This window comes from Camarhynchus parvulus, chromosome 9 (assembly GCF_901933205.1).
Source record: "Camarhynchus parvulus chromosome 9, STF_HiC, whole genome shotgun sequence".
NCBI lineage: Eukaryota > Metazoa > Chordata > Aves > Passeriformes > Thraupidae > Camarhynchus > Camarhynchus parvulus.
The window spans coordinates 16,749,529-16,760,374 of record NC_044579.1 but is presented as its reverse complement, the minus strand read 5'-3'; the positions used below and the strand labels follow the sequence as shown (position 1 = coordinate 16,760,374).

Sequence of the window (10,846 nt, the reverse complement as noted above, 5' to 3'; positions counted from 1 at the left end):
AAGTGATGTAGTTACTCATGCCAAGGTTAGGATTTTCCAAAGCTTATTTCCTCTTCCACACAGTGTCTGACTTATCTGTCCTTTACTGCATAGGTTTGTACTACTGGTTTCTTAGATCCAAAATCATTCTGGTATCCAAAATTGTCATTGAGCTCTCCCCAAGAGCCTGGAGGCCGTCAAGCAGCTCCCCAGGGCTTTGGTCAGCCTGGGAAGCCCAGGGCAAGGGAGTGCTGCAGACTGTGGCAGGAGGGGAGTGATGCTGAGGGACTCCCACCTGTCATGTGTCACCACGTGTGACATCTCTTCCAGGTCCTACACATGCCTGGAAAAGCAGATATTTTATTGTCCTGTGTGAATTCAAGGAATAATGGCTGGAACGGCCGCTGAGCTCCTGTCTGCTGTGAATATTCAGGGTAATGGCAACACTGAAGATGAAGTTTTATTTCTGCAGCCTTTGTACTTCATTAGACATCGCCAAAAATCATCCCCATCCCACTTAGCCTAGATGAGCTGCTGCAGAACACCACAGGGAAAACCACTTTTAAACTATAATCCTGGAAATGAGCTGTCCCAGTGAAAACCACCTCTGACTCACAGAATTATGCAAGCACATTTCCTTCTGTAAAAGAGCCAGAACCTTTCCAGACCACCTACTGCAGGAGCTAAAGAGCCATTTCAAGTGTCCAGATATTGTGCTGAATAGTAAAGGTCTTCTGTGTGTTTATGTGACATGTAATTGTGATTTCATGGAGAAGGAAATAATATTTTTATCAGACAAACCAATGCTGTTCCCCACAGGGGAGCTCCCTGCCTTGGACCCTGCCTCTTTGTGGTTGTCACCGTGAGAGATGGAGGGGGACTCGTCTGCAAAGCTTCCCAGAGCTCACCTAGGAACGTTCCATTTTGGTTTTTTTCGGAGCTTCATCATCAAGCCTGTCCCAGCTGGACAGATCATTTATGTTCCTCCTGCTGCCAAGAGGTACAGATACATCTCTTAATTATGTGAGGCCAAATTTTCAGTTGTAGGTAATGCAGGTATTACACTGATTGACTTCAGCAAGCTCTTTAGGTACCCCCTGCCCTTAAGGGTAACACCAGTTGATGTTCTCATGGCCCAGAAAACCACAAGTTTATGCTTACAACTTAATTTGTAGGAAAAATAATATATTTCAGAAGAGACGTCTGTAGAAGTAAAAACATGTTTCCAATTAGTATGACTTTCTCAACTGTCACAAAGAAACAAAGTCGATTGTCCAGAAATAATTTATTCATCAACAATAAAACACTGAATAGAAAAAGCCTTGTAAATAAAACTATATATATATATAATGCTTTATTTTTTTATTCGATACTGCACAAAAACCACTACAGACAGTAACAAAATAATCCAATGAATCTTAAAAATTTCAAATTATAATTGTCACTCTTCATTTATCATGTTTTATTAACAATGCAAAGGTCATTTGTTTACATATTATACTTTTACTTGATATCATTAAATTGTTTCTTAAAACACTTGAAGCAATTTGTTGTTTGCCCCATAATTTATAACATATATCAATAAACAATATAACAGCTCTGAGAAAGATATGCAGACTGTTCAATGGTAAATAGTCTACCATAGGTTGTTTAGTGTGAGAGCAGGAATAAATCACAACTGAATTGGGATAGAAGTCAACACATTGAAGAGAAATAATACTTGGGGAACAATTACATGTTTTCCATTGCTCGCTTGGTGATGTGATCTCTTTCAAGCTCTGATTTCTCCTGTTTTAGATACTCCAGCACCTTTGCCAGCATATCCTCATCCAGGTACTGCCTGGTTTGTGTGTCATCAGCCTCCCCAGCCGTGGAGAGCCTTTTGCTGAGCGAAGCCAGCTTGGCAGCCTCCTGTGGTCCCAGCTGGTTGAGGTGCTCTCGGATGGCCTGCTCCAGCTGCTCCTCTTCCTGCAGGTTGCTCTCAGAAGCTGCAGCAGGGACTCTTTTCATCTGGTTGGTATTGATCACCTCGGGGTATTTTGCCAGCACCTTTGCCAAGTAATCAGCCAGCTCTTCATCCTTCTCATTCAGCTTCTCATACTCCGCTTGTCGCCTTTCCAAGTCGTTCATCCAGGCAGCTTTGGGGAACAGGTGCCCTTTCAATCTTCTGGGAATGTAAGACAGTCTTGGCAAATCATTTTCTTGATTAAGACGATTTAGTAAGTAGGAGGGATTCTGGTTAGCTAAATTGTCATTTCCCAGAAGGCTCACAATATCTTCAATATTGAGGTCTTCGGGTAGATTTTCTGGAATAAGAGGCTGCTTCATGTACCCGTTTTTAGAGTTTATATTATTTTTAAATATATCACTCTGTCCTAGATTGGTTTCAGTTATCTCATCAAGGTCTTCTGGGAATTCCATTTCCTGCTCTGCTTCCAACCTTTCACTCTGAAGCTGCTTTTTTTCTCCAGCTTTCAACATGTCTATTAAATCCTCAGGAGGAATTTGCAAATTTCTTGAGATTTCTATCAGCTGAGCTATAGCCTGAGGATCAAGCTGTTTATCCAAAAACATGGATGCTCTTTTTTCCTCAAGTTCTCCTCCAGTCCTTAATTTCCTATTCCCAGGACTACCCATCAGCCTCTTCAGGTAGTAATTCATTAGTTTTGAAACATCCTCTGACACTTGATCTTTATTTTCTCTTCTTATTTCATCCTCAAGGAAGCTGAGTTTCCCTGATCTTTTCATTTCCTCGTCAATCTCCTCTTCATGTTTATCAATTTCCTCTTTGCTATCTTTTATCTCTTCCTGGGTTTGGCTTTCCACTTTTTCCTCTATGGGATTCCAATCTTCTCCTCCAACCACATCTTCATAGGCAATGTTATTCACTTTGTACACATCATCTTCGTCATCTGTATACAACTTCTGGTCCTCATCCAGCCTTTCTTTCTTGTGGTTACTGGGTCCTGCCATCTTTCCCAGCTCCTGGAACACGGACTCAAGGGTGGCGAGGCTCTGGGGGGTGTACTGCTCCTCCACGATCTCGTTGGTACGCTTGAAGGGACTGTCTCTTGAGCCCTCTTCATAGTGCCCAAGGGGCATCTTGAGGTACTTCTGCCACCTCTCGGGCCACTTGTAAGCCTCGTAATCATCAGTTACTCCAGCTGGAAAGTTGTTATCTGAACCCAGACCGTAGGGTTTATTCTCCTTTGGGCCAGCTTTTGACTCCTTCTCGGCTTGCCGCAAGGCTTCCAGCATCACCTTAACCCACTGGGACTCATCTTCAGTCAAAGAATCCCTCAGGTTATCGGGGAGGTGAAGCTGGTCCTTGCTGTCTCTCTGTGGGAGGAGGTAGGGGACACCTTGATAAGAGTTGTAATCAGGGCTGCTTTCTCCCTTGTTGGTTTGCTTGCGAAGGTCCTCTATGTATTCCAGGGCTTTGATCATGTCGGGATTTGGGAGCCTTTGTAGGTTTTTCATTGCATAGTCTGGGTCTTTCTGAAGCAGCTGGTGCTGCTGGAAGGAGGCTGCATCAACCCAACAGATTAGGACAAAGAAAAAGGTGAGAGCACAGGCTGCTCCAGGCTGGAAGGTTTTAGTTTCTGCCATGTTTAAAATATTCTTTAAATAAAGAAGAAGAAGAAGAAAAAGAAGATGTTAACACAAGGAGACAGGCTTAGGAAACAGAGTTATGCAAGAAATTTATTATCTCTATGCTCCATGTACTTTATGAATATTAATTGTCCAATGGCAGCACCAAAGTACAAAATACCAACCCTACATAACTCATGAAACGCCCATAGACACACCTAGATGTCATTTTGATCATGAGAATAAAGCACCTAAATGACAAAATTGGTGTATCCATACATTTAAATGCTGCTCAAAATACTAATATTAAAACTACAGACAAAAATATTTTGTGAGATTGCTCCATAGGGCATCTAATTTCATGTCAGGACAATACTGCTGAATGGTGCTAAAGTGCAATAAAATTATTGTGATGAAAAGAACATGATATATAAAATTACTTGCAAGTTTATTTTTGTCATTACTGATAGTACTGAAGCTATTATTTCTTTTATTTTGCTATTCCATATTAAAAAATTATTTGTATTACTATGGAATATCAGTTAATGACTCTATGACTCATCTTCCCAGGGCAATGATCTGTTATATGAGAGGAAAAATATAACTTATCCTAAAGGTATAAAATAATTTTACTGAATCCTTGAAAGCCCATCTTAGCTCGAGTAGGTAGGTTCTGAGCGGTGATTTCATTCATTTGCTTATTCATTCACTCCAGCAGAAATTGAATCAGGTCCCAGGACAGGCAGAAACATGACCACAGGCAAATTTGGTTAGAATAGATCAGTAGAAGCCCATGTCTGCCCAGCTTGCACCAGACAAAAATAAACTCTGGAACAGAACTGGGAAAAACACGCCTGTGACAGAACTAAGATGATTACAGCACCACTGTGCATGAGGATACAGCTGCAAAAGCCCAGCCTTGCAGGGAGCTGGGCACCCTCCCCACGGCACAGGGGAAATTGCCATCGGTCATTCCCCAAGACACTCTCAGGCACTGGCACACTGGGGCCACAGGACACATGGGACTCTTCTCTGACCCACTTGTATTAACAAATAAAGTACAATACGAGAAAGGAATGATAAAGAGATCAACTGCTTTGGTTAATTGACCTATTTTGGTTCCTTTGGTTTTTGGCTTTGACTCTGGTGGTTCATGAGAGCCTGAAAGAGCTGTGTACACATGTGTTTACCCACTGCTGGAAGCAGAAAGTGAGCATGAATATGTTCATTCCAGCTCACTTGTAGACTTTTTCCACTCTGATTTTGTCCTTAACATAATGTGACTAAACTAAATAATTAAAGCACTATCAGTTCAGAGAGCTGCTTATTTTCCCCCCTTCAGTATGCATGAGCAGGCTAACAGGCATAATAGCAAACAATTTCCCCAAACATTTCTGACTTCAAGCCCGGATACATTTGAGCATTGATTTCACAAATGATTAGTTCAACAGCTAATCAGACAGTCCCACCCTCCGGATCTGAGTTTGCCCTGAGTCAAAGCCAGCACATTGCTTCATTTTCTGTCACAGAAAAGGCATTAGCCCTATACATAAATGTATATATCCATTAAAATACCTCAAACAAACAAACAAAAAAAACCAAACAAAAAATCCCCAACAAAACATCACCTAATTTTCTATTTCTGTAGCAAATAAGTATTAAATTAAAGCTTTCTTTTTCAGCAGACTGGTCATTAGCAGAGTTCGTTTGATCAGCACATGAGAAACTGTGCTTTCCAAGGGATGGGGGAAGGGAGAGTCCTTCTATAATCATCTGCCAAGCACCTCCCTCTGACTAAGACCAGGAACTCACCCTCCTTCTCTGCACACAATTTGGATTGTTACAGCCTTTGCAAGGGCTGTCAGCATCCCACTGAAATAAAAATGTGTGCAGCCAGGCAAAGTTTAGTTTCGTGTTCTACAAGGATGTTGCTCAGTTGGGTATTTCCTTTGCAGGAACAACAGATCATTGGCTCCTCTCTACATATTTTCTGTGCATTTGCCTCTAGGTCAATTTTTACTTCTAATTTATTGGTAGATGATATTTGAAAGCCTTGTGAAAAATTTGGGAATGATTTCTTTTACAAGCTATCAGTTCAGGTCATAAATCTTGTTGTTAAATATACTGCGTTATCCAAGGTAAGAGGATTCCTTCCCAGTCTTTCACACTTTAATTCCACATTTGTTTTTAAAACAGGACATTTTAGCCTATCTTTAGGAAATATTGTAAACATTCTCTTCTGTGCCTCTCAAAGGACAATATGCCAAAACAGCTCTTTTGTCTTGAGATCGATAACTGTGAAGCCAGTCTAGATGGAGAGCATATTTTCTCCTCTATTAGAACCTAACAAACAGGAAAATCATCTTTTAGCCAACAAACGAAGATGAAGAAGCTGCTCTTTACAAAATGAGGCAACCATGACCAAAATTTAACACATACAAAGGCAATACAGACTGAAAAAAGTTCCCTGAAAAACAGACACAGAAAATATCTTGTTTCTGGGATGTTTCCATGGTAGCAGTAATTTTCTCTCTCATTCTCCTGGCAGTTGTTTCTGATGTGACTCTAATGTTTCCAGTGAAATTTAGCTATGAAAACTCATTGGTTTTTCCTATAGATGTGTTCCTGCTCTGACAGCCTTAGGTGAAACATAAGAGCAGTTTTCCATAGGGAAAATAAATATATCATGCACTCCTCCCATTTATTTTTTGCAATAAATAACACAACTGTAGCAATTCTGCCTTGGTTATAAGCATCTCTAACCTTTTACCCTGCGGAAGGAACTGAAAACACAAACAAAACAGCAACAAAGGGTAAAATCCCAAACCCACGGCAGTCCTAGTGACTATAAGGACTGTTTGCATGCGGATCCATCTGGGAAGTGGCTCGGAGGGTGTTTGATCCGAGGGAACCCCCCGCCCGTCCCTGGAGCGCTGTGTCGGTGCGCGGGCACGGCTGGGAGCCGCCGCTCCCGGGAGCGCTCCCGCTCCGCTCCCCGCCCGAGCCCGGCCGGCGCTGGCAGCGCACGGACACAACAGATCTGCATTTATACACGCACACATGCATCTTTATATGTGTATAATTCATATAGTGACAGGGGCTATATATTATATTTTATAGAGATGCGTTCCCTTGCAAGCCTAGCCCCGGCGTCACCGGCTCTCGGTGCGACTGCACCGCTCTCTCGGTATCGGATCCTCCTGCGCAGCCCCGGGGCTCCCTGCATCCTGCATCCCAATCTACATCCCAGCATCCCAACATTTCTGCATCCCAATCTACATCCTACGGCCCGACGGCCCTGCAGCCCTACCTGCGCTGCCGCCGCTCCGCCGCTCCGCCGCCTTCAGCACCCGGACAGCGCCCGCTTATACCGCCCCGGCCGCGCGTCACGGCCCCGCCCGGCTCGGCCCCGCCCGGCTCGGCCCCGCCCGGCTCGGCCCCGCCCGGCTCTGCCCCGCCCGGCTCGGCCCGGCCCCGCCGGAGCCTCCGCGACCCCCGGCCCGCCCGGCCCGGGCACACAGCCGGGCACGTCAAACCGGCAGCGGGAAAAGGAGGGGAAAGGAGACAAGTAAAAAAATACAGAGGGGAAAAAGGCACGAGGAAAATAAGGAGAGAAAAGGAAGGCCAGGAAGAAAGGGGAAAAGGTTTAAAAATAAAAAAGAAAGAAGGAGGCAGACGTGATACAGCCAGTGCCTTCTGCTTCTCAGGCTGGGAGGAAGGACTCGATAAACCCGACCTACACCTCGGGAGCTGGTGCAGACCAAACCAGCAGCAGGGCACACACCAAGGGCTGTGGGGCAGGAGCGATCCCCGAGGTGGGTGCAGCCCAGCTGTGAGGATGACTCTGCACCCAGGGTCAGTGTGAGTGCGTCTGGCTGTGCCCGTGCCTTGGCAGGAGACGGCCTTTCAATAGCTATGGCCAGCAGGGCTTTTTTTATTTTTTCTCTTTAGTTCATTGACGGAGCTATTGTGGCACAGTCCTGGCATTGTCACAGGGCAGGGATAGTTCATGGCCTTGTCATCAGTGCAGGAGGCCCTGGAGCTCTGGACCAACAGAGATGGGCACTCCTGAGGGAGGGGCAGAGGGGGAAGGACACCCCTCCATTGTTTGTCTGAGGTAAATGGAAAAACTGAAGCACATTGGGGAAATAGAAGGCAGAAGGTTCCTCCTGCTCCAGCAGCCTCCATCCCAGCCTGTGTGCCCTGGCTGTGGCATGGACAGGGCCCAGGCTGGCACTGCTCTGGATGGGGATGGAGCCAGAGAGGCACTGCCCATCCCTGGGGCACTGCCAGGCGCTGCTGAAAAGGCCCTCAAGGCTTTACCTGCATCCTCAGCACTGAAAAAGGGCAGCACCTGCATGCCTGGATCACTGGGGTGAGTAAATACCACCATGCTATAAATCACAAAACACAGGATGTAACACATGGCTTCAGCTGATGCTCACAGTTTTAGCTTGCTCCTTCTGCTTCCTTTCTATTACAGAAAGGTTGTTCTGCTTTGGCTTTTAAATAAGGATTCCTTTTCCCCAAAAATAAATCTTTCCTGACAATTTTGACCTTTTACAGCACAAAATGCAAAAAAACTAGGATGAATGTACCTTCCAAGCCAACAAACATTACAAAATTAAATTATTGTAAGAACAGTAAGCTAGAAATAATTGTAGCCATGAACAGACAACAAGAAAATCCTGGCTGCATTTGCTGTAGCTGACACAGAGATCTGGAAATAGAGATCTTGCTTCACCTCATGTAGTTTTATGAGTAAAATACAGTATCAGTTTTTGTGCTGAAACTCTTCAGCAGTAGCTTTATTCTGGCCCCAGATTCCATCCAACACACACACTTTCATTAGCAGACCCAGGAAGAAAAGAGCCCAAACAATACTGCATTAGGGCCCGTGACAGCAGCCCTGGGGAAGGGACACAAAGGCACTGCTGCAGTGAGCTGAGGGCAAGGTCCAGGTGCCCTCTGAGCAGCTGGTACTGTACTGCTGAGCACCACATCCCCTTCAGCAGGGCTCTGAGTGCCCACAAAACAGCTCTGCAGACACTGCTGCCACCAACACACCTCAGCCCATGGACAGAATACTCCACATAATCAAAACCAACAAAAAAAAATAATAACAAAAAGCGTCAAAACCAACAAACAAAATAATCACAAAAAACAGCCAGCAGAAAATTACTCCGTTCAGACTTCCAGGAATTTTCTTGTGCTTCTGCAGGTGTTCCCAACAGGCTCTCGTGCATTCTGTCACCAAATGACTAATACTCATGGAGCAAATTCTTTCCCATGAAATCATCCTGTTGAACCCCATCCATCTATCCATGCTCTTCTGCATTAGAGCACATTTCAGACAACCCAAATTATTTGGCACATGAGCAAGATTCCATCCTCCTTAACCACTCACCTCAGATTTACAGCATATAAAGGCAGCCAGACACTTGGCTTAGGTCTCTGCTGTGGCTATTCTGGGTTCAGTGGATAAAATTTTCCACAGGCTCTCTACAATCCATCTGTCAATTTTGCTCCATATCAAAAAATGTTGCCTGGACTTTGTGCTTATGATTGGCTGCATCCGCACAGCCCTATAAGGAGGGCCTTACTGAATGTACTTTTTTTGGTCATATTAAATGTACAGCATTCTTTTCCTCAGAATGAGTCATGCAACTGAAAATTGGATCTGTTCTGTCATCAGAAGTTCCATGGCATTTTATACAAGAGTAAGATCACATCACAGCATCTCTCAATTTTAGGAAATTGCATTAGAATTAGCTCAATATCAACTGCTTAAGCAAAGAAGCGGTATAATCTTGTTTTTCTGAGTGAATTTTGACCATGTGCATCCTTTTGTGGATCCTGGGAGCAGCCCAGCCCTATCTGCAGTGATTTCTCTGAATAGCTTGCCCTGTCACATGCTCTCCCTCACCTAGTCATGCATCATGAGAAGATAAAAGTTAATCAATCAACACTGCACCTTGCAACAAAAGGCTTTTCTTTCATTCCATGCAAGAAGGAGGGCATGGGGTTGGGAGGGGAACTTCACTGCAGCAAACAGAGGCTGGAGGGCTCCAGCCCACTCTGTTTTGTCATAGCCCAGCTGGAATATCATCATCCCTACAGTCAGTGGGGAAAGAAAAGCCAGGAAACTTGTCTTGAGGAGGAAGGATGCTCTGGCAAAGGGCCTTGGGGTCACTGTCCCTGTGCCCAGGCCCCAGGACACACCAGAACCACAGCAGCTCGTGGGCCATGGGCTCCCACCACACCTGCCCAGCTCCCAGCAGAGGATGGAACGATGATCTTGCTGGGGCAACCATCCCAGCAGAAACAGGGAGGCAGCACATTTGTCTTTTCTAAACACCAGAATGGTTTCTACTTCTGCAGCTCTGGCTCTCTCCTCCTCTAATTGGTGCCACCAAGATCAGCACTGCTTAAAAATAAAGCAGGGTTGTGTCAATATTGATTATTTCCCTCCCTTCTTCTGTTTCTAGCGGCAACTAAAAATAATTTACAATTCATTACAGACATGACATCTCCTGCAGAATAAATGCCATTGTCACATTTAAAATTCAGTCCCTATCTGACTTTAATATCTTCATTGACTCTGAATATAATGAGAAAGAGGAGGTTTTCTTTCCTTCGAAAAAGCTCATCTGCCATCATAGATACAGACTAATTTAAATTATTTTAATTTTGAAATACTTGAACTCTGCTTGTATCAACATCAGACTCGTCATTTTCTGCTCATTTTGCATGCTTGAAAGATCAATGATATTTGTATGCAAATATTTTTGGCCTCCCTAAATTTAGTGCACAATAAATGGCTCAAATTTCATTTCCAAAGTCATAAGGGGAGGGGCAAATACAGCATTGTAAGGAAAAAATAAGGGTTTTGCAGTTTTTAACCACAGTCCTTTAAAAGCAGGGATGTCAAGGCAAGCATCCACTGGCTGTAGATCACTGGGCTTTATTCAACACTGCAACAAGATTAAGCAGGTTTAACACCAGCCTGCCCTACACACCTCCCTGAGGGACATTTCAAGAACAGGAAAAGCTAAGGAAAAACAAAAAAACCCAAATCTGGACTTTTATCCAACATTTACAAGTTCAGGATTTCAGGCAGCCTGCTTATAAAAAAAAAACCAAACCAAAAAACCAGAAGAGGAGCCTTAGGCAAGGCTTGGCTGCCCCCCTGCACACGGGGTTGTGCCCCAGTGCTCATGGGATCATCCCTTCACACCAGGGCTGTGTCACCCCTGCTCAGAGTCCCTCCCTAGGG

The 10,846-nt window shown here is 44.4% G+C and overlaps 1 protein-coding gene across 2 annotated transcripts in view; it reads right to left on the bottom strand.

Annotated features, from left to right (window-relative positions):
* Positions 1 to 1,248: 1,248 nt before the first annotated feature.
* The window catches only part of SCG2 (secretogranin II), a 30,675-nt gene continuing 21,077 nt past the window's right edge, over positions 1,249 to 10,846 (bottom strand). The window contains exons 1-2 of one of the 2 annotated variants that reach the window (XM_030954214.1): positions 6,881 to 6,929; positions 1,249 to 3,600 (exon numbers count right to left, since the gene is read on the bottom strand). In XM_030954214.1, coding sequence (XP_030810074.1) covers positions 1,711 to 3,588 — 1,878 coding nt within the window. In that variant the 5' untranslated portion in view covers positions 3,589 to 3,600; positions 6,881 to 6,929 and the 3' untranslated portion in view covers positions 1,249 to 1,710. Of the gene's footprint in view, positions 3,601 to 6,880; positions 6,930 to 10,846 lie in introns of those variants that run through there. The other variant, XM_030954213.1, reaches the window with a different exon arrangement.